Source organism: Corvus hawaiiensis, chromosome 23 (assembly GCF_020740725.1).
Source record: "Corvus hawaiiensis isolate bCorHaw1 chromosome 23, bCorHaw1.pri.cur, whole genome shotgun sequence".
Classification (NCBI taxonomy): domain Eukaryota; kingdom Metazoa; phylum Chordata; class Aves; order Passeriformes; family Corvidae; genus Corvus; species Corvus hawaiiensis.
The window spans coordinates 5,903,605-5,926,283 of record NC_063235.1 but is presented as its reverse complement, the minus strand read 5'-3'; the positions used below and the strand labels follow the sequence as shown (position 1 = coordinate 5,926,283).

Here is a 22,679-nt window from a genome sequence, read left to right as displayed (position 1 = left end):
TAACCTACTGGGTGCCGCTGCGCCTTGCGATTGGTCGGCGGGCGGGAGGGGGAGGAACGGAGCGCTGCGATTGGACAGAACGGCGCGAGGGGCGGGGCCGCGGGCCCGGGGCGGGCAGGGTTGGTTGCGCGGGGAGGCGGCGGGTCGGGCGCTGTGAGGGGAGGCAGGAAAATGGCGCTGACGCAGGGGACGAAGCGCAAAGTCTGCTACTACTACGATGGTGAGGGGCCACGGGCACCCGCCGGGGTCGCCGGACCGCGGGGAAACCGTCCCGGGACAGGGGGGCGGTGAGGGGCTGAGGGGGCACCGGAGAAGGGGGGGGGGAGGGGGCGAGGGGTGAGGGGAGAATGGGGGGGGGGGGGAGGGAGTGGAGATTATTGGGGGTGGGGGTGAGGGGTCACTGGGGGGCCACGGAATGGGGGTGGAGGGGTATTGGGGTCGCTGGAGGTCACTGGGGGTAATGGGGGTCACTGGGGAGGGGGTGTGGGGGTAATGGGGGTCGCTGGGGTGAAGGGGGGACGCTGGAGGGTGCTGGGGATGGGGGGGAGGCTGGTAATGGGGGATCATCGGAGGGCATGGGGGTGGGGGCTGCTCTGAGGGGCGTTTAGGGGTTGTGGGGGCTGCAGGGATGGGTATTGGGGGCACTGATGGGCGGGGGCAGTCAGGGCATGGGGATCGAGGATTGTGTGGGGTTTTCAGTGGGGTTGGAGGGCGCAGGGAGCGTGTGGGGGGCACGGCGGGGATGTGGGGAGGAGAATGGGGAGAGTGGGCGGAAGATCGGGGAGGGTGGAATGGGATGGGGAAGCGTGGAGATCTGGAGGTTTGGGAGATGGGAAAGGCTGTGAAGGGTCCGGGATGGAGAGAGGGCCACGAAGCCAGGAGACGCTTTGGATGCTGAGATGCTGGAGAAGGATTTTGGGGAGTGCTGACGGAGGTGCTGGGGGACAGGACGGGCTCTGAGGAGGAAGAGGCACTCCTGGGACAGCGTTTTGGTGTCGGGAGGGGACAGAAAGGCTCTGGGAGTGGCTGCGTGGCTGTTTGCAGGGAGCTCCCGTGTCCAGGAGCCAGCCCCCAGTGCTGGCTCTGGGTTGTGGAGTGGCTCCTTTTGGTTTTGGCTCTGGGGCTGGGTCACCATCCCTGTGGAGCAGGGAAGGAACAGCGTGGCCAGACCCCTCACTGGGTGTCCTGTGGGGTTTCCAGTGGGAGAAATCCCAGTCCTGCCCCTCTCCCTTTCCCTTTGGAGGGCTGACTTGGTGCCCTGGTGATGGGCAGGCTCGTTTTTCGCAGGCTCTGTGCTCACCCTGTGGGAGAGGCGTTGTGCAATTCTCTGTTTCATCACGGTTTTTAGCCTGAAATCAAAGGAAAACTTGGTCTTGCTACTTCTTCCTCTCAAAGGATGCGCCCAGTGGGGGAGGCTCTTCCAAATCCTGTGCCAGGCGTGTGCTGAGGGCTTTTTTTCCCCTCTAAAAACGTGAGGTTTTTTCCTCAAATGTGAGATTTTCAGCCTTGCTGGGTCTCTGACTCAGCCAGTCAGAGCACAGAGGAGGCAGGATTAGAGCTCTGGCTCAAGTGAAACCAGGCCCAGTTTCACCACCCAACCCCTCTGTGTGACTCCCAGCATTCCCAAATCCCAGGGGACACCGAGCCCTTCATCCCTAAAATGCCAGGTTGGAACTTAAAGAGTGCCAGAATTCCAGACCAGCCTGGAAAAATTGGTCTCTGTGTCCAAATCTGGCTTTAATCTGAAAAAAAAAAAGGCAGGGTTAGATGGGATATTGGGAAGGAATCAATCCCTGTGAGGGTGGTGAGGGGCTGGGATAGAATTCCCAGAGAAGCTGGGATCCCTGGAAATGTCCAAGCCCAGACTGGATAGTAAAAAGTGCCCTGCCCATGGAACTGGATTAAATTTAACTTTTCTCCCTTTTTCTGGGACTCCGAAATTTCTCTCAATCCTTAGAATACAACCAATTCACAAAGCAATTTGTTGGTTTTATCAACTGTAATATTTAAAGGCACAAAATTCTCTCTTAAATCAGACATGAGCACTTGTTTAGTTTGAAATGCTGCTGCCCTGCAGGTCTTTGCTGCACAGGAACCCCACAAATTTGGGTTCCATACTCTGTGGCCAGGTTTTAGTGCCTTTTTTTTTTAAATTTATTTTTCCACTTTTCTTCTCTGAGCAGCTCTCAAACATCCACAGCTGAGAGTGAAAAGCTGCTTTTTACTGTGGGGAAATGCACAGTTTGTTTATTTGGGCCTCCTATTTTCCACACAGAGAGGTTGGAACAGCCTGACCTGGTGTGGGAATTCCCTGAATTTCATGGGATGAAGGAATGTGGGTGCTGAGGTGGGGGAAGGTATCCAAAGGGTCCTTTCTGGAATCCTGAGGGGGTTTGGAAAGGTTTGGATGGAACTTCTCCATGAAAATCTCCCTGTGGAGGGATTTGTTTAACCCCAGCAGAGGAAGAGGTGCCTGCTAAGTTCACACTTCTTAATCTGCTCTGACGTCCAGGAGCAGCTGAGCTCATCCATGGATCCCCAGGACTTGGGATGTGCTCAGCACAGGGAACAGGAGCTCAGGGTTGACCCAGGGCACTCCACTGACAGCTGATGGTGATTTTTTAAAAGCTTCACGGAGTTCTGTGCTTGGATTTTCTAGGCAGAGCCTCAAACGTCTCTTCCAAGTTCCCCAAACCTTGATTTTGGGATCGTTTCAGGGATGTATTTTCCTGTCAGGTTGGTTGCCTCAGTAAAATACCAGCACGGATTTCCCAACATTTCAGAAAATAGAATTATTTTCAATAAAAAAAAAAGTATTTTACTGAAAAGAATGCAATGTTCTGAAGTTTTACCGAGAGAACACAACCCCCCCATTTCCTCAGAGCTCCACAGGCAGGTAAATTCCAGCAGCAGAACTGCCTGGATGTGGGATTTGCACCGTTGGCATCTCCTTTCCTTGCCTTAAAATAGATCCATGTCCACGGGAGGAAAAACTGCTTCTGCTGAATGTTGAGAGTGCTGATGAAATATTAATTCTCCCCACTGAGTCACCAGCCAGACCGGATTGGATCTCCTGCTTCCCAAACGGGTCAGGAGTTGTCCAACTCCAGGAACAACTTGGTCTGGTTTCCCAGGAAAATGAGGCTTGGGAGAGATTCCTGCTGCTGGCAGCCAAACCAGGCAGGAGGTAGAAATCTGAAAGTGAAATTCCTGTAAATTTCAGGGAAATAAGTCCTGCTGGGAAAGGAGGTGGAATTAAAAAACCCCAGTTAGCAGTGAGGGGAGTGAAGTGTGAGCTCGGTTTGGAGGAGAAAATCCACATGGGGAGGTGACCTGTAGGATTTGCAGGAAGGTGACTTTGTTCTCCTGGTCCCATAGGATAATTCCTCAGGGGGTGCCTGGAAAGTCCTGGGAATCCTCTGGAGGATTTCAAGGAATAAAAAAAAAGGTAGAAGCTGTGAAAGCCCAGCTGGGTGGTGTTTGCTGAGTGGCAGAATTCCCTGGATCCCGTTGCCCTTGGGTAAACAGGAGGAAGGAGAGGCCGGGTGTTCCTGGGCTGAGTCACTGTCTGAGCCGGGATTAACTCCCCTGGCCCCTGTGGATTCTGCTCCGAGTGCTCTGTGAAACCTGGGAGACATTCCTGGCACTCAGCCTGTGCCCAAAACTCCTCTGGCCCAAAGATCTTGGAGCTTCTTCCTCGTATCTGACAGAACCCTGGGATGGTTTGGGCTGGAAGGATGATCCAGCATCAATGATCCAATTTTCCAAAGACAAGAACACCTTCCAGTGGTGGCAGTGTGATGTTGGCATCCCAAATTGCCTGAATTTCCAAACTTCTGTCTCATTTGTGGATGAACTTTCCCGAATCCATGGATATCCCCTGTGCCAGGAAAGTGGGAGATCCCAACCACTGCTGAAGGAGAAAGAAATCACAGAGGTCCCGATGGCTCGGCTGTGATTCCCTCTCCAGGAATTGATGATAAACTCCTTTCTGCTTCCAGGTGATGTTGGGAATTATTATTATGGCCAAGGGCATCCCATGAAACCCCACAGGATCCGCATGACCCACAACCTCCTGCTCAACTACGGCCTCTACAGGAAGATGGAGATCTATGTGAGTGTGGGGCTGCTCGTCAAGAGAAAAGAGTTAGAGAATGTCACAATTGATGTTTCAGGCTTGAATTTTGGGGCTTTTCTCTGAGAGGAAAGGAATGAAACCCCAAATGGTTGTGTTGATGAATTTCTGGTTTCTTCTGGGTGTTGGAGGGAGGGGTTCAGAGAGGCTTCAGACCCTGGAAAATTGCTTTTTATCCTTAAAATTCACTTTATGCCCACGCTTGCATAAGTAACACTTGCCAACAGTGGCATTGCTACCTTTCAAATCGAGTTTTTCTTACTTAAAGCTGCTGCTTTGATACTTTTTTGCAGTTGCTGGGGGTACATGTGGGATTTAAAACGGGAATTAGGGATGGGGGCTGAATTCCAGAACAATCCTTGCTGTGTTTGCAGCGTCCCCACAAGGCGAATGCAGAGGAGATGACCAAGTACCACAGCGATGATTACATCAAATTCCTGAGGTCCATCCGCCCTGACAACATGTCTGAGTACAGCAAGCAGATGCAAAGATGTGAGTGATGCTGCAGCTTCAAATCTGGGAGCTGGGAATCCCAGCCCAGCTCTAGAAATTTGGGATAAAACCAGTAGGAAGAACCACGGGAAGTTGTCGTTCTCTTGACTTTGATTTTGCTGGTAAATAAACGTTTTGGAAACAGGTCCTTCTCTCAGGCTGAAGGAGCTGAGGGAAATCCTTTGAAATTTGGGGTTTTCTTGTTGTCTAAATTGCCTTCCTGGCTTGGAGATGACAGAACTACTCCATTGCTAACCTGCATGGATTTTATTTTAACCAGAAGAGTTGGGGTATTTCAAACCAGCAAACTAAAAACTCCTCAGTTCTACCCCAAAGCTGAAGGATTTTCAGGGCAGTGGCAGCTTGGAAATGGGGCAGGGTTGAGATACTCATTAACACCTCATTAATTTATTGGTTAATTGTGAGCTGCTGTCTTGTTCCAACCTCTCCAATCCACGGAAAGGCTCTTGAATGGTACAAAAACCTAGATTTGGTGTCTCTTCCACTCTGAGCTGATGTTTTTTACCAAAGCAGATTTCTAACAAGTCCAGACAAACAGTGAGGAGAGCTCAAGCTTCATTTAAACAACATTTTAGTCTTGGAACCCCCTGTGAGCTGAAGGGGACAGATACTAAAGCACAAGGTTCACGATTAATACACTCTGAAAGCCTCCCCCCAGTCCATGATATTCTTTAATCCACCAGATGACATCCAGCAAAGTGCATTTCTACCCAAACTGACCTGTTTACCCCTGGAGCAGCCACAGCTCATGAACACTCTGCTCTCTCTGGCACTCAGTGTTTTCTGCGCTGTGGTTTTTTCCCTGAAGAAGCCAAAATGTGGAAATGAAACATGCAAAGGGCAGAGCTTTTCTTCAACAAAACCTGCTGGAAAGGGAATGAACAGTCTCTAATTCCATTCTTGCATGCCAGACTTGGGCAGAGTAAATCAAAAGGGCCTGGGGTTTAATTTCTTCTAATGAGTAACTATTTTTAATAGTGGAATTAATTACAGGAAAGATTTATTGAGGCTAAAACTCCAGTTGTGCTGAGTACCCAAAACCGAGTGATTTGAAGTCAAAGGAGTGTGCAAAGTGTCAGCCACACATTTCCATTTTGTCATTCCATCCCAGCATTTTATTGTTTAACACTTTTGGCCAATTTTTCCAATCCAGATGGTGGTGTAAGCTTTGGATTTGATTTCTGGTTTTATGTTAATGACTCTTTTCCATTCTTTTCCAGTTAATGTTGGGGAGGACTGCCCTGTGTTTGATGGGCTCTTCGAGTTCTGTCAGCTCTCTGCTGGAGGCTCTGTTGGTAAGATCACAAATCCTGTGAATTTTTTATTTGCCCCTTCTTCAGATGTGTTTCATGTAGTTCTGTCTCTCTGAAGCTATTTCTGATTTCCTTAATAATTAAACCCAAATTTCTCCCTGTGAATCCGAGCTTTGCCTATGGATGAATCCCCCTCCATTTGTTAATTGCTGATTTGGGTTACCTCACTCAACGTGCACCATCACCAGTGACAGAGTTAAAACAAAACCACAACAGCAGGGTTGAATAATAATAAGAAAAAAAATCAATGTGAGTTTAACATTAAAATAAAAGTTGTAAAAGTCTTGCTCTGGGCAGGCACAACCTGGAAAGGAAAGAACAGGGTGACTTAGCTGCTGTTTTTAACAAAAAAAAACACCAACTCTGGACGTGAGGCAAAGCAGAAACTGAAAGTTTTGAGAGCTGGAGCATTTAAATGTTTTCTATTTTCTCACACTTTACAGAAAGGCTGCTGGGGAACTGTTTGTGTGCACAGCCTGAGAGCTCTGTGGCTGCTGCTCCCACAATGACGCCTCGAGTCTGTATTTCCTGTGCCAGGCCTCAGCAGCACCAGCAGTGTTTGAAGCAGCTCTGTGCTCTCTCTGCTCCCAGGGCTGGAGAATTCCACAGAATCTCTTAATTTGTTTGGATCCTGGGAGCCTTGCAGAACGTGCAGGAAGTTGATGGAAGGGGCTGGGGGAGGAGAACTTCCTTTGAATGCATTTTCACTCAATGACCTGGATAGATCTCACATCAAACCTTGCATTCAAGAGCTTCGTTCAGGGCATCAATTCTTATTTTTCCTCTATTTTTTTGGGTGTTTGTTTCATGGGAGAATTCCCAAACGAAGCCTGTGAGAGACCTTTGTGGTCTTCAGTTGGATTCCACCATGGCAAAAGAAAAAAAAACCAAGCAAAACCAAAACCTGCAAGCTGGTGCCACTTCTCAGGGTCAAAATTGTGCAGTTCTTGAATAGAGTTGGCTCCTCCCTGCAGCAAACTTGGGGAAAGAGGTGAAGCAGCTGAAAATCAACCTGAAAAGTGCTTTTTTGGATTGTTTTTTGGGTTTTTTTTCAAAGTGAATCAGCCCCAGAGCCCAAATGTGGAGAACACAAAATGAAAATCACCCTTAGTGGGTGGTTGAGTTTTCCAAGATCTGCTGGATCCAGGGAGTGTGGCAGCATTTTATGCACCTGGAAGGGAGGGAAGGGATGGGATTTTTGACCTGATTTTTTACCCTCTCTGGGTGGGGAGGGAACTCCTCCCCTCTGGCACTGAGAAATCCAGATTGGCTCCAGTGTGACCCCAGCTGGGTGCTGGGGACTGGTTTGTGCAGATTTTTCTGCTCTGAGGCAGAAGTGGGAAGGGATGAGAAGAGTGGATCCCATTTCCATCCCCTCCCTTGGCTTGTGGGGACACCCAGTGTCAAACCCTTGGCTTGGAGCTTTGTAGAGTCCCCAAAAACCCCGGGGGAAGGGCTGGAGCTTCACCCTCAGCCTCTGTCCCAGGGTTTTCACTCTTGCTTTAACCTCTCTGTGATTTTTTTCCCCCAGCCAGTGCTGTGAAGCTGAACAAGCAGCAGACAGACATCGCTGTGAACTGGGCAGGAGGCCTCCACCACGCCAAGAAATCGGAGGCTTCCGGCTTCTGCTACGTCAACGACATCGTCCTGGCCATCCTGGAGCTCCTCAAGTATGGGCAGCACCACTGACCCCTCTTCCTCAGTGCTTTCCCCCCAGGATTTTAATTTTATTCCCTATTTTTCAGCTGGTTTCCCAGCAGAGTTGATTTTTTGGGCTGTGCTCTCCTCTGTCCTGAAGGGATTTGTCCAGAAGCTTTAGGGAACATTTTGCTGCTGCTCTTTGTTCCTCCCCTCTGCCACCCTCCCATGGCTGTGACAGCTTCTGGCTCGAGGCAAACCTCACTGGGGGAGGCTTGGGCATAAAAATGTGCATTAAAATGCATTTTATTGACTGAATCGGAACAAACTGAGCTGCCCTCAAGGATCAGCTGCAGCAGCAAAAGTCACTTTATTTTCTGTTCCACTGCTGTCCCTTCCCTGCAGCTCTTTCCCTCATAAATCCTGGGGGCTAGCCCCGACTTCCATGCTCTCCTCCCAGTTTCCTCTGCTCTGGAGGCAGTTTTTCCTCAGAATAAACACGATATTGTGACTTTTTTCCAGGTACCACCAGCGGGTGCTGTACATTGACATCGACATTCACCATGGGGACGGGGTGGAGGAAGCTTTTTACACCACAGACCGTGTCATGACCGTGTCCTTCCACAAGTATGGAGAATATTTCCCAGGAACTGGGGACCTGAGGGTGAGAGCCATGAAATTCCCCGGAGATTTGGTCTTTTTCCCCTGTCACTGCTTTCCTGGGTGTCCCTGCTCTGAGTGACACCCATTTTCCGAGGGCAGAGCTGTGGATGGGAGGCTCCTTGATCGTTTATTAAACCCAAATCTTTACTCTCAGCCTCTCAGCAGCCTTCTGGTGGGGTTGTGCTCCCAAAAATGACTCTGAAGGTGACATTTTGGTCACCTTGCAGACTCAGCTTGGTGACACAAACTCTTGGGTGAAGGTTTCTGAGGAAGTGTGAGTGGATTTTTAGTGGTATTTCCTGCAGTGACTCAGTTCTCTGTAACTGTGTCACTCAGATAAAGTCACCTTGGGACCTCTGACATTGCCAAAACTTCTGTTCTCAGGGGTGAAAGGTTCTTTATTTATTTTTACGGGATTTTTACAGGAATTGTGGGGTTTTGATCTAAATCCTCTTATCTTTCACTCAGGATTTGTATTTTTTCAGCCCTGCCCAGAGGCTGGTGCTGGTGCAGCTGCACCATAGAAGAAATAACTATTTTTAATAAACCACTTGGGTGTGAGAGTGATAAGAGAAATGTTAAAATATATATTATTTTAGAGTAGAATATTTTATTTTAATTTTAAAGCAGAATTCAGTGACTGAACAGATTCAGTGCCAGCCCAGCCCGCTACTGTGCATCTCTGCAGTGAACAGCTCTGGCTTAATACTGGAACACACTGTAATCCAAGCTTCCCTTCCCAGTGTGGATTCCAAATTCCCAGAATTTGGATTTCTGGTGAGCTCTGATCTCCTCTCTCACCCCGCAGGACATTGGGGCAGGCAAAGGGAAGTACTACGCTGTCAATTACCCGCTCCGGGACGGCATCGACGACGAGTCCTACGAAGCCATTTTCAAGCCTGTAAGTGAAGGCTCCTGTGCTGAGGGATCCTCTGTGGCTCCCACTTTGTCCTTGGGGCCATTCTTTGAGGGCTTGGATGGAGTTTTCTGTGACAAGATTCACCCAGGGCTCTGTTCACCCCGAACAATCGCGGCCTGTGCGGGAGCGCCTCGGCGTGAGAGCCCCAGTGTTAGCAGGGCAGCTGTGGGAGCACCAGGGATGTCTTCACGTGCCTGGCTGTCACTGGGCTGCTGTGACAGTGGCCTGTGGGCAGGGGGTGACAAGGGCTTTGTTGTTTAGGTGATCTCCAAAGTGATGGAGACGTTCCAGCCCAGCGCCGTTGTCCTGCAGTGCGGCTCCGATTCCCTGTCTGGGGACAGGCTGGGCTGCTTCAACCTCACCATCAAAGGTAGGAGCTGAAGTGGCAGGATTCACAGCGTGAAATTCCATGGAAAATTTGGGATTTATGCCATGAGTTTGACCTTTTTTTTCCCACTGCAGGCCATGCCAAGTGTGTGGAGTTTGTGAAGAGCTTTAACCTGCCCATGCTGATGCTGGGAGGAGGGGGGTACACGATCCGCAACGTGGCCCGCTGCTGGACCTATGAGACTGCTGTGGCTTTGGACACTGAGATTCCCAATGGTAATTCCCCCCTGGAGCCCTGAACCAGGACTTAGGGACACTGATATCCCAGTGACAGCTCAGGGAAATGGTGCAGCTGGGGTTTTGTTACCTCTGGATTATCCCTTTTGGATGCCCTCAGTGCTGTTGCTGCTCCTGTGTCGTCCCAGTGAGAATTTCACTCCCTTTCATTCCCCCCCCAGAACTTCCATACAACGACTACTTTGAGTACTTTGGGCCTGATTTCAAGCTCCACATCAGCCCCTCCAACATGACCAACCAGAACACCAACGAATACCTGGAGAAAATCAAGTGAGTCTTGGGGAACGCCCCTTCCCCGGGGGGGCTGGTGGCCCTGGGTGGCCCCTGGTGCCAAAATGTCCTTCCCTGGCTGGCTCTAGGCAGCGGCTCTTCGAGAACCTGCGCATGCTCCCTCACGCTCCCGGGGTCCAGATGCAGCCAATTCCTGAGGATGCTGTCCAGGAAGACAGCGGGGATGAGGAGGAGGATGATCCCGAGAAACGCATTTCCAGTAGGTGCTGGGAATTCTGCTGGGCAGGATCCGTGAGCTGCTCGTGAGGAGAGCAGGATGTAGGGTTTAGATCCCATTCTCCGATCCTGGAGTCTCCCTTTGAATCCATTCCCACCTCCCTGATGGATTTGGTAGGACAAAGCACTGCTGAGCACTGCAGGATCCCTTCTGCCAGCTGATTTCCATCATGGGAGAATTCCAACAGTTGCTGGGTGCTAGGACAGAATCCTTGGCAGAATCCTTCTGGGTGTATCCCAGCAGTGGAAAATGGAGCTTTGGATCCAGCCTGGAGCTTTGTATCCAGCCTGGAGCTTTGGATCCAGCCTGGAGCTTTGTGTCCAGCCTGGAGCTTTGGATCCAGCCTGGAGCTTTGTGTCCAGCCTGGAGCTTTGTGTCCAGCCTGGAGCTTTGTGTCCAGCCTGGAGCTTTGTGTCCAGCCTGGAGCTTTGTGTCCAGCCTGGAGCTTTGGATCCAGCCTGGAGCTTGGGTCCAGCCTGGAGCTTTGGATCCAGCCTGGAGCTTTGGGTCCAGCGTGGAGCTTTGGGTCCAGCCTGGAGCTTTGGGTCCAGCCTGGAGCTTTGTGTCCAGCCTGGAGCTTTGTGTCCAGCCTGGAGCTTTGTGTCCAGCCTGGAGCTTTGGATCCAGCCTGGAGCTTTGGATCCAGCCTGGAGCTTTGTGTCCAGCCTGGAGCTTTGGATCCAGCCTGGAGCTTTGGATCCAGCCTGGAGCTTTGTGTCCAGCCTGGAGCTTTGGATCCAGCCTGGAGCTTTGGATCCAGCCTGGAGCTTTGTGTCCAGCCTGGAGCTTTGGATCCAGCCTGGAGCTTTGTGTCCAGCCTGGAGCTTTGTGTCCAGCCTGGAGCTTTGTGTCCAGCCTGGAGCTTTGGGTCCAGCCTGGAGCTTTGGGTCCAGCCTGGAGCTTTGTGTCCAGCCTGGAGCTTTGGATCCAGCCTGGAGCTTTGGATCCAGCCTGGAGCTTTGTGTCCAGCCTGGAGCTTTGGATCCAGCCTGGAGCTTTGTGTCCAGCCTGGAGCTTTGGATCCAGCCTGGAGCTTTGTGTCCAGCCTGGAGCTTTGTGTCCAGCCTGGAGCTTTGGATCCAGCCTGGAGCTTTGTGTCCAGCCTGGAGCTTTGTGTCTAGCCTGGAGCTTTGTGTCCAGCCTGGAGCTTTGTGTCCAGCCTGGAGCTTTGTGTCCAGCCTGGAGCTTTGGATCCAGCCTGGAGCTTTGGATCCAGCCTGGAGCTTGTGTCCAGCCTGGAGCTTTGTGTCCAGCCTGGCCCTTGGGATCCAGCCTGGCCCTTGGGATCCAGCAGACAGATTTTGCAGTGGGAGGCTGTGCTCTGTGCTGTCAGGTCTAGACATCCCACAGTGCCTAATCCAAGCTGTCCATGTGATCTTGGATCTTGAGGCAGGAGCAGGTGGGGAAGGGATGAGTTCAAAGATGCCTCAGGTGCCAAGATAAAGTGTTTTTATCGTGGCCTAATCCTGATTGATGTGGGCTCCACTCAGAGAATTAATGCTGGGAGCTTCCTGATTTGCAAATTTGCTCAGCCAACCTCTGTCTTCTCCCCCCTCAGTCCGAAATTCCAACAAGAGAATATCCTGTGATGAGGAATTCTCCGACTCCGAGGACGAGGGGGAAGGAGGGCGCAAAAACGTCGCCAACTTCAAGAAAGCCAAACGTGTGAAAGCAGAGGAGGAGAAGGAGGAAGAGGAGAAGAAAGGTGAGCAGGAAAGCTGGCACCTCCTGCAATTCTGCCTGGCTTCTCCTTTCCTCCTGCACTGCTCTGTGTCTTTTTTTTTTTATTTTATTCCAGAGGAGAAGGAAGAGGAAAAAGCAAAAGAGGAAAAAGCAGCAGCAGCAGCAGTGGCAGCAGCAGCAGAACCCAAAGGGTGAGCCTGGCTCACTCTCCGTGCCCAGGGGGGTTTGGGGAGGGTTGAGAGGTTGATGTGACAGCTTGGGTGGCATTTTAGGTGGCATTTTAGGTGGCATTTTGGGTGGCTTTGGGTGGCTTCCTCACAGGAAGAAGTTTGCAGGTGTTGAGAGAGCTGAAAAACAAAACCGCTTCTCTTTCCTTCAGCAATATATTAAATTTGAGCTGAAAATGAACCAGAGAAGCAACATTTTAAAGGCTTCTTGTTAGATCCAAGCCCAAATTGCTGATTTCAACCAAATCCTTCCTTTTTTTTTGCTTCCCCAGGGTGAAGGAAGAGACAAAATCCACCTGAGTGGCTGCAGCTGGCCGGGCGTCGTCGTTGTCGTAGGTTTAGCTCCCGGGTTGCCTCCTCCCCACAGGATTTCTATTTTATATAAGTTTTCTGTATATATTTCTATATAATTGTATAAATGACTCGAGAACTGTAAATTATTCCTTGCTGCACTCCACTGGGAGCAGGCAGGGGAGGATTCTGCAGCCCAGATTTGGTGACCGGGGAGTTTCACTCTTGCCTTCCACTGCCCTCCTTGGTGTGTCTCTAAAAAACAACAGCAACAACAAAAATCACTTCCTTCCTTTGCTCTCTCCTCCGAAATAACCTTGGAAAAGAAGAATTTAAGTAGAAGTAGTGTCTGCATTTCAGGTTAGGTGGAAAGATGGCCATCAATTCTTATTTTTCCTCTATTTTTTTGGGTGTTTGTTTCATGGGAGAATTCCCAAACGAAGCCTGTGAGAGACCTTCGTGGTCTTCAGTTGGATTCCACCACGGCAAAAGAAAAAAACAAAAACAAAACCAAAACCTGCAAGCTGGTGCCACTTCTCAGGGTCAAAATTGTGCAGTTCTTGAATAGAGTTGGCTCCTCCCTGCAGCAAACTTGGGGAAAGAGGTGAAGCAGCTGAAAATCAACCTGAAAAGTGCTTTTTTGGATTGTTTTTTGGGTTTTTTTTCAAAGTGAATCAGCCCCAGAGCCCAAATGTGGAGAACACAAAATGAAAATCACCCTTAGTGGGTGGTTGAGTTTTCCAAGATCTGCTGGATCCAGGGAGCGTGACAGCATTTTATGCACCTGGAAGGGAGGGAAGGGATGGGATTTTTGACCTGATTTTTTACCCTCTCTGGGTGGGGAGGGAACTCCTCCCCTCAGGCTTTGCTTTTTCCTCTCAAACCACTGCAAAAACCCCCTCAAAGCCAGCCCAGAGCCTGGCTGACAACTCTTCTTGATGTGTATCCCTAAAAACCCAAAGTTTCCTCTCGATTGAAGTGAAATTCCCAACGTTTTCCAACTGAATTTCCCTCCCAAGGCCAGTAAATCCCAACCTTTTTATCCGCCGACTGTTGCCTTCCTGAGGGAACAGCAGATGGGGCTCTGAACGTTTTTACAGCTCCTCTCCCTCCTCCCACTCATTCTCTCACCCCCAGAGCTCTTTTGTGACCAGCTCTGCCCTTTCTTTTGCCTCTTTTGTACTGAGCTTTTTTGGTTTTTTTCTTTCTTTTTGGGGTGAGGGAAAAAAAAAAAAACTTCGGGGAAAAATTCGGATTTTTTTTTTTCTTTTTTTTCCAGGCAGTTCCCACTCGCTGCTCTCCTTTCTCAGGGGGAATCCCTCTGGAATTCCAGAGGCTCTGCACCCTCCCACGGGAGCACTGCTGAGGGTTTCAACTCTAATAATGCTGCTAAAACTTCACACAGGTTATTTTTTCAAAGGGTTTATTTTTTTAACTCCTCCCTCTCAGCCCCCCACCTTCCAGCTTTTTCCCTCCCCCCACCGTGGAGTTTTTTAGTCTCTTTGGGAATCTGAGTGAGGTTTTTTCACTCTCCTGCTTCTTCGGTGTTTGTAGGTGAACCAAGAGAGAGATCAGTGTAACTTTGTGTCTGGGGAGGGTGGGAAGGGAGGGGAAAAATCTATTGTGGTTTTTTAAAGATGCGTTTATTTTGAATTTTGAGAACCTTTGTAATAAAAACTCGTCCATTTCTATGGTTGGTGTGAGCCTGGGCTGCTTTTTTTACTCGAGTAAAATTTTTTAATTCATTTTCAGAGCCTTTCCTGGATCTAATGGGAGATCCCAACAAAGAAATAATTAGAGGTGGAATTAGGATTTGGGAAGAAAAAGAAGGCATTAATTTCCCTTTTTCCCTTCCAATGTTGGTTTAATTCCATCCATGAGAACATTTTATTTATTTATTTATCCCACACCTGGAAATCTGCTTGAATCTCTTTTGTAAATGGTTATTTCCTTTACAAATTATTTGCTTTCTCTTATTTTTTTGCCTCTTTCCCCCCCCAGTGTTTTTACAAAACAGCCTTGAAATCCTCCCTCTCTCTGGAAAAGGGAACTCAAAACCTGATGGGTTTTGGGGGTTTTTTTGGTGTGGTTTTTTTTTTTTTTTTGTGCTCACAGCTTCACCTGGCGTGGTTTTATTCCCAAATTCCAGCTGGGTTCTCATCCCTGATCCTGTCTGGGTTTGTGCTTGGAGTGGAACAGTTTGGGAACAACAAAGTGATGGGAGGGGATGGACTTAATTCATCTTTTGGCTGGATTTGAGTGGTTTGATGCGGAATCCAAGAGGATGAAAATTCCTTAATTTAATGAGGAGCAGGTTCATTGTGCAGCTCAGCTGGGATCACACCTGAAATGGCCACAAACACCCAAATCTGCTGGTTTTGGAGTCCAAAAAAAACCCAGCTTTGTGTTGCCTCAGTGGACTTTGGGTGCTGGAGCAGCTCTGGGAAGCTCCGTCCTCCTTTCCACCATTAAATCCTCCCCTCTTGGAACAAAACCCCTGGAGTTTGAATGGAATCCCCATTGAATTCCCCCTTCCCGATCCCGCCTGCATCCGCAGCCCTTCCCTTTTCCAGGCATTCCTAAAATGGCTGCCACGCTGCAGCTCCGCCGGCTGCTCCGGGATGAGCCAGCTCCCAAATCCCAGATTTCCTTCAAAACAGGGGGGGGGGAAAAAAACCCCATTTATTTCACCCCGCTGATCAAAGAAATGAATCCCTTTGGGAAGCTGATCCCTTCTTTCGGCTTCCTTGCATAAACCCAGGAATTTTGGGGGGCATTCCCACCTACCTCGAGGCTCGCCAAGAGCCCGGATGCTCCTTGCCCTTGCCAGGGTGGTGCCTGTTGGGCAAACAATGGTTTGGGCTTTTATTTCTTTCTCATTGCTCTTCTCCATCTTCTTCGCCAGCCCAAGCACCAAGAGCAGGTGCTGGGCTGGGAATTGGGGAGCCGAGGTGGGATTTGGGAGCAGGCCATGAAATGGAGGAGCTGTGGGAGCAGCTTCCAAGGCTCTGCTCCTTCCTCCTGGCTCGGGAAAAGCCGGCGCAGGTGACAGCAGCAGGGATAGAGGCACCATTGTTGCCTCCTTTTCCCTTTGTTCAGGGAATCTTTGCTCCCAGCCCTCTCCTTTTGTGCTCCGGGATCTTTTCAGCCTAAAGGAGCTAATCCTGCTCTTAAAAAAAAAAAAAAAAACACCCCCCCAAAAAAACCACCCCGATTTAAATTAAAAGAAACCAAGCTTCAAACCGGGAATTTCGCCTCACCCTGAAGAAAATCCCGGGGGTTTTGAGGTTTTTCCAACCCCCACCGGGGGAAAAAAGCGGGATTGGCAGGAAAACAGGTCCCCAGCAGGCAGCTGAGCAGCGATCCCGAGGTGGAGACGGGGCTGGGGTGGGAAAGTCCTTTGTGGCCAGGGCTGTGCATCTGCTGCGAGTCAATTAACGGCGAGCAGTGATTAAAGGCAGCAGCTGTTGGGCTAAATCAGCATCTCCATCTTCCCCGGCCCTTCCCTGGCATTCAGGACAAGAAGGACTCGAGCTCTCCCGTAAAGGGGTCACCATTTATTCCTTTCAAATGTTACAAGTACAGCTTTTGTTCAGTGGTTCGGTTGGGTTTGGGTTTGTTTTTTTTTTTTTTTTTTTCCTCTTTCTCCTTTTTTTTTTTTTCTGTTGTTTTTTTGGGGTTTTTTTTACAAGTTAGAAAATTGCAAATCAAGTGGTTTTGGTTTTTTTGTGGTGTTTTTTTTTTATGTTGTTGTTTTTTTTGGCCATTAAAAAAATTATTTACAGAGAAAAAAAACAACGTTGGCTTCACATTATACAGCTGGCAGGGCCCCCTCTGTCCACCCCACACCCTAAAAGTTATCCCTTAGAAGCAGAATTAAACACAGCGGACTTACAAGCTTTATGGTTTTAAGCCAATAGAAGACATTATAAAAAACTAACCAGATTAGCTTTTAAACCATCGATTTCTAGAAAAAGCGCGAAATACTTGAAATGAAAAGTCAGAACCAGGAATGTAAACTGAGAAATTAGGCAAAAAAAGAAAAAAAAAAAAAAAAAAGAAAAAAAAAAAACCGAAAAAAACCCCGAAAAAAAAAAAAAATCAAAAATTCCATTGAACAGTCAGTGGGACTGGGAGGAGAGGGGACAGTCTGGAGGCTGGAGAGATCCAGAGCGGGAAGTGGGATCCGGATTCTTACAAACTGTAAACTCCAGTGGTGTCCGGGACAAATCTTCCTCCGCAGTTTTGTTGGTTTTTGTTGTTTTTTTGTTGGTTGTTTTTTTTTGGTTTTTTTTGTTTTTTTTTTTTAATTTTTATTTTTTCCCCAAGGAATTCAGGTCAAACTACTCCAAGTGGCGGCGGTGGTGGGAATCCAAACCAGCTTTTCTACCAGGAACGGGGAGAAATACCTGGAAGGGAAGGGGGGTGTGCGGGGCGTGGTGTCAGTCCTAGGGGGGCCGGGGCGGTGTGGGCGAGTCCGTGGCGTTCCGGGATGGACGGGGAGGGATGGAGGGAGGGCGGCGTGAGAGTCCCCGGTGAGGACGATGCCCAGGTGGCCTCTACTCTTCCTTCTGCTCCGCCGCCGCCGCCGGGCTCGTTGTGGGCTCCGGCCCCGCGGCTTTCGAGGGCTCCTCGGGTTTGGCTGTGTCTCCGTGGCTCTCCCCTGCCTGCTGCTGCTGCTTCTCCTCCTCCTCCTCCTCGCTCCCCGCGGCTTCTCCCCCGTCCTTGGGCTCAGCCCCCTCGCCGCCCTCCCCCTGCTCCTCCGCCGGCCCCTCCTCGGGGGGAGCCGAGGGCTGCAGCCCCCCCGGCGGGTTCTCCTCGCTCTTGCCCTGCTCCTCCGTGGGCGAGGAGCCAGAGGAGTCCCCGGCTTCCTTCTTGTTCTTGCGAAAGGAGATCCCGCTCAGCTTGAAGGATTTCTTGAACGAGAACTTCTTCTTCTTCTTCGGGGCGTCCTTGGGGGCCGCGGCCCCTTCGGCTTTGGGGTCGCCGCCGTCGGCGGCGGCCGGGGCGGGCTCGATGCTGTCCCCGCCGCTCGCTTCGCCCTCGCTCTCCTCCTTGGGGGGTTCCGCCGAGCCGTTCCCGTTCTGGGGGGCTACCTCGACCCCCACCTTGGGCGTCATGTCCCCGTTGTAGATCACATGGCCGTTCTCCTGCGGGGGGAAACCGCGTTAGGCACCGCCGGCACTCCGCGCCCCCTCCCCAAAACCCCCGCACCCCAAAAAGGGCTCCCAGCCGGGAAAACGGGGGGCAGCGGGCACCGGGGAGGGGGGGGTGGATCCAGCTGGGGATAAGGAGATGGGGGGGGGGGGGGGGGGGGGGGGCACCACGCCGGGGAAAGGGGGGGTTTCCAGCCGGTGGAAACGGGGAACACCGGGCACAGAGCGGAGCTTCCCGCGGGGGAGAGGAGCGCACCGGGCGGTGCCCAGCCATAAAAAGGGGGTGCAGCGGGCCTGGGTAAGGGTCTCACGGGGGGGATCCGCTCGGTGGGAGGGGTGGGTGGGGGGGGGGGTCCAGCGCGCTACCACCGGGCGGCGCCCGCGCTCCACTCCCGGTACCGGGGCGCGGCGGCGGACGGAACCCGCCCGGTGCCGGGGGGAGCCCGGGGCGCGGCGCGGGCGGTGCCGCATCCCCCGGTGCCCGGCGGGCAGGAGGGTCCCCCCAGGCCGGGGCAGGAAGGTTCCCCTCGACTCCATCACCGCACCCTCCCCACCGAGCCTTTGTCCGCGCTGCCGCCCGCCCCGGCGGGGCGCACGGTGCCCCCCGGTACCGCCCGGTACCCACCTGCCCGTTGGCCTTGGCGGTGTCGGGGTCGCCGCCCGCCGCCTTGGAGCCCTGGCTGCCCATGGTGCGGCACTTGGGGAGGTGCCGGCCCCGCCGCGGCGGCTGCGCTGGGCGGGAGTGGGGCGAGCCCCCCGCCGGCCGCTGATAAGGCGAGGGGCGGGGGCGGGACGGTGCCGAGCCCGCCCCGGGGGCGGGGGGACCGCGCTGGAGCCACCGCCCCGCCGGGCCGCCGAACCCCCTCCCAGCCTGGGAGCCCCCGAAGGTCGGTGAGCACCCCCTTCCCTGGTGGGGGAGGGTCTCATCGCAGCTCCGGAGTGCTGCTCACCCCATCCCTGGCAGCTTTGGGGGGCTGCTCCCCCCAACCTCATCACCCCGGGGTGCTGCTCACCCATCCCTGATAGCCCTGGGGTGCCCATGCCCCCATCACCAGCACCCCCGGGTGCCTCTGCTCCCATCACCAACACCCCCGCTGTGCCTGTGCCCTCCGCCCTGTCGCCCCTGGGGTGCTGCTCACCCCATCCCTGTCACCCCTGGGAGGGTCCCATGGTGCCACTTGGCCCTTTCCCGTCACCCCCAGGACTGTCCTGGGGCAGGTGGCCTCAGTCCTGTCACCCCAGGGTCCTGCTCATTCCAGGGTGTCTCATCCCGGGGTTTTGCTCATCCCAGCCCCATCATTCCCGGGGGTCCTGCTGTGGGGACAGGTCCTGCTGTGGGGACAGGTCCTGCTGTGGGGACAGGTTGTGCCATGGTTCACACCCCCCGCTCCCTGCCTCGCTGAGCGCTCTGGCACATGCACAGGGAGGTTTTCCCCCTCTGGGTGTTCCTCTTCTCTGATTTCCTGGAACCAGGAGCGTTGAGGAGAAAGGAGAATGGCACCAAACTGATGGATTGCTCAAGCTGGTGAGGGGCCTGCGGCATCCCTGCCAGGGATCCAGCAGTGCCAGCCGGGGATTCGCTCTCCCCTGGCACCCACACACAGCTGGATTTCACTGCGGGTCCCAAAATCCTGACCCTTTTGTGCCAGCCCAAGCCACCCACATTCCCTGAGGGCTGCAGCAGGACAGCTCCTGAGTGCCCTGGACTTTTCCAGGCATCCTGCTCCCACCAGAGCTGCTCTGGAGCCACCACGGGCAGCAGGACCCCCTGTCCCCAGCACCCAGCTGTGCCACGGAGCCTGGCAGGATCCAAGGCCAGGCTCCAAGGGGAAAACAATGTCCCGCTGTGTGCGCTGCGCCAACAAGGTCATGTTTTGTCTCCGGCCTCCCTCCCCCTCCCCGGCACATCAGCTCACCCCCGCTGGAGCGAAATTGCTGTTAATTAAAACAGGCGGCATCTTCCTTATTGACTTTTGGGTGCCAGTTGATAAAAAGCCCTTGGACGGCTGCCGGGTGCTGCCGGCTTGGCCGTGAGGGCCGGAGTGTCCCGAGCAGCCCAAGGAGCCGGGCAGGGTGTTCCCTGCTGGAAAACAGGCGTTCCAGGGATGCTGCCGGGTTTGGGAAGACCCAGAGTCCAAGGGAGTGTGGTATTTAGTGGACGCACGATGTTTGTTCCCAATCCCAGCTCCAGGCTGGTGTTCCCAGCTGGGGAGGACAACGTGGCAGAGCCACAGCTGGGGAGCCCTTCCCGGTGTCCCAGCAGCCGTTCAGCCTTGGGAAATATCCGTGTCAAAGCCGCGCTTCTCTCCCCACCTTCTGGGAGAGGTTTTCAGCCGTTCTGCTGGAGGTCATTTCATCCTGAGTCTTGTCTGCAGGAATGGCCTCGTGCTGCTGTCATCCCCTCCCATCCCCTCCCATCCCCTCCCATGCCATGCCATGCCATGCTATGCCATGCCATCCCCATCCCCATCCCCATCCCCATCCCCATCCCATCCCCATCCCCATCCCCTCCCATCCCCATCCCATCCCCTCCCATCCCATCCCATCCCATCCCATCCCATCCCACCTCATCCCACCCCATCCCACCTCATCCCATCCCATCCCATCCCACCCCATCCCATCCCACCCCATCCCATCCCATCCCATCCCATCCCATCCCATCCCATCCCATCCCATCCCATCCCACCCCATCCCATCCCATCCCATCCCATCCCATCCCATCCCATCCCATCCCATCCCATCCCATCCCATCCCTCTGCTGCAGCTCCAGCACCTTCTGGCTGTGCCAAAACCCCCTCAACCAGCGCCGGCTCTCGCAGCGCCCATCCAAACCCCTCCATCCACACAACGGCCCGGAGACATTCCCATCTCCCATCCCAAAGCCACAGGGAACCACAAACGGGAGTGGCACCGGCAGCTTATCGCCGCTGGAGCATTGGGAAGCTCGGGAAGCTCTGGGAAGCTCGGGAAGCTCTGGGGGTGCGGCCCTGGGGGTGCTGGTGGCAGCCCCGATGGGGCTCTGGGGACACCAACGCATTCCCCGTGGAATGGGTGCTGGTGGGAAAGTGTTCCCTTGGATCTGAGGGGATTTTTGGGGCTGGGCTCAGCAGCCACCTCATGGAGAGCTCGGGCCTTTTCTGTGTTTTGCCAGAGGGGACAAGGAATTTCATGCCACAGCTCTCCCCTCTCCCAGAGCACCAGGACATGGATGTGATGTGGAAAGGGCAAACTGGACAAGAAGCACACCCGGGGGATGACAATGACATCCCTCCCACCACGCCAGACCCTCCCAGAGGATATTTTTCCAGGGCTTTCATCTCCGAGGAATCCCCGTCTCTCCCGATCCCAGCTTTTCTTGCGAACCCTCTTCTGCAGCGCTGCGTAAAGGCTGTGTTTATAAATAGCCACGCTCCCCGTGGATTCCCGAGTGTGCCTCCCCTTCCACGGCAGATGTCCGTCCTTTCCGTGCTCTTCCCACGCTGCCGGGACGGATCCGCTGCCTCTGGAGCGACCACGCTGGTCCCAGAACCATGGAGCTCCATGGGGTGACCGTGGCCATCCCCAGGTGCATCCACAGCCAGTTTTTCCAGCTCCCAACATTTTTTCCTCCTCCGTGCGTGGCCGGGGCCGTGTGGTGACACCAGGGTGGAGGACGGGAACCGGCAGAAACCAGAAACTGCTGAATTCCAGCATCACCCAAACCCCATCCCACCCCTCTCAGTGGAAACCAGCGGCCACCAGCCCCGTGCTGGATCCCATCCCTCCTCCATCCCAGGCAGGGAAGCAGAGCAGGCTGGAAGATGCTCCGGCTCCACCGGGCTCTCCGGGAGCTTTGGAAGGGGCAGGAATTTGCAGGATCCCCGCAGACGGACAGATTATGGTCTGGCTGCTCCTCCAGCAGATGGACAGGCAGACAAATCTCTGCCGCTGCTGCCCGCCAGGCCGGGGGGACGCCGGATCCTTGCGGATGTTGTTTTCCACTTTCCAGACCTACTTAAACTGCGGCTGATTATTAATTTATCGGGTGTTAAGCGCTCAGAGGCTGCGGGGCAGAGCAGGGAGCTCCAGTCCCGGCACCACCGGGCTGAAGAGGGACAGGAGGGACCGTCCCCACCCGCTCGTCCTGCCCTGCATCCCACCAGCCCTTAACGAGGAATTAAGGCAATTGTTTATTCATGGACCCGGATCATCCGCTCCGGGATTTTATCCCGAGTTAAAGGGAGCCCAGCCGGGGTGACCAAACAGCGCTGGGAACAAAAACAGAGGGATTTCCATCTTGATTTATAAATAGCAAAGGAATTAACTAATTAGATCTCTCCGGGGACAGAATTCCAGCAGGGAGAGTGCGGGGCTGGCTGGATGGAGGGTGAAGGCTTCTGCCACCACGGCAACGATGGGGACAGCCCCTGAGGACAGCCCAGAGCTGCTTTAGGGTCTGGGGGCTTCTCCTTGAGGGTCTGGGGGCTGCCCCTTCCCTGCTGTCCCTGCCGCAGCGGTTTGGCTTTCCCAGGACACGGACACGCCTCGGGATGCTCCGGATGCGCATCCCATGAGGATCCAGGGTGAAGGGGCAACGCTTCCTCAGCTGCAGGAGGAAAATCATCCACGCTGGGGGATTCCTGAGGGGAACAAGGCCCAGCAGGAAGAGCTGGGAATCTCTACCCTTTACCAAGGAGATGTTGGGCACTGCCCAACCTGCTCGTGGTGCTGAGGCAGCACCGAGTGACCTCTGACGTGCACCTGGAGAAAAAGGGTGTCCCACGAATTTACCGGAGCTCTCCCTGTCCCCACCACCAGTGTCCCCAAATCCTTCCTGCCCTGGGCAAGGCTCCAGCCTGGGAGGCTGTGGCGAGGCGCTGACTTCCCATAGAAACACATGAAAGGGCCCCTTCTTGTATCTGCCAGAGCCCCGTCATTTTTGGTTGTGAAGATCCCATGGCAACGGGCGCCTTCTGCGACTGCTCCTGCTATTTCTGGGCTCGCTTTTTCCCTCCCGTGGGATCATCCCA

The 22,679-nt window shown here is 53.3% G+C and overlaps 2 protein-coding genes across 2 annotated transcripts; one reads left to right on the top strand and one right to left on the bottom strand.

Moving 5' to 3' along the window:
* The first annotated feature begins 116 nt into the window (after positions 1 to 116).
* Positions 117 to 13,736, top strand: HDAC1 (histone deacetylase 1). Its single transcript, XM_048327098.1, has 14 exons — positions 117 to 220; positions 4,002 to 4,114; positions 4,510 to 4,627; positions 5,869 to 5,943; positions 7,493 to 7,631; positions 8,122 to 8,263; positions 9,071 to 9,163; positions 9,443 to 9,551; positions 9,644 to 9,784; positions 9,967 to 10,075; positions 10,165 to 10,295; positions 11,872 to 12,018; positions 12,112 to 12,187; positions 12,496 to 13,736. The coding sequence occupies exons 1-14, from the start codon at positions 172 to 174 to the stop codon at positions 12,521 to 12,523; spliced, it is 1,470 nt and encodes a 489-aa protein (XP_048183055.1). The 5' UTR covers positions 117 to 171; the 3' UTR covers positions 12,524 to 13,736.
* Positions 13,737 to 16,259: 2,523 nt separating this feature from the next.
* MARCKSL1 (MARCKS like 1) lies at positions 16,260 to 18,430 on the bottom strand. Its single transcript, XM_048327099.1, has 2 exons — positions 18,296 to 18,430; positions 16,260 to 17,664 (listed from the first exon to the last, which is right to left on the bottom strand). Exons 1-2 carry the CDS (start codon positions 18,356 to 18,358, stop codon positions 17,074 to 17,076), a joined length of 654 nt encoding a protein of 217 aa, XP_048183056.1. The 5' UTR covers positions 18,359 to 18,430; the 3' UTR covers positions 16,260 to 17,073.
* Between the last annotated feature and the right edge of the window lie 4,249 nt (positions 18,431 to 22,679).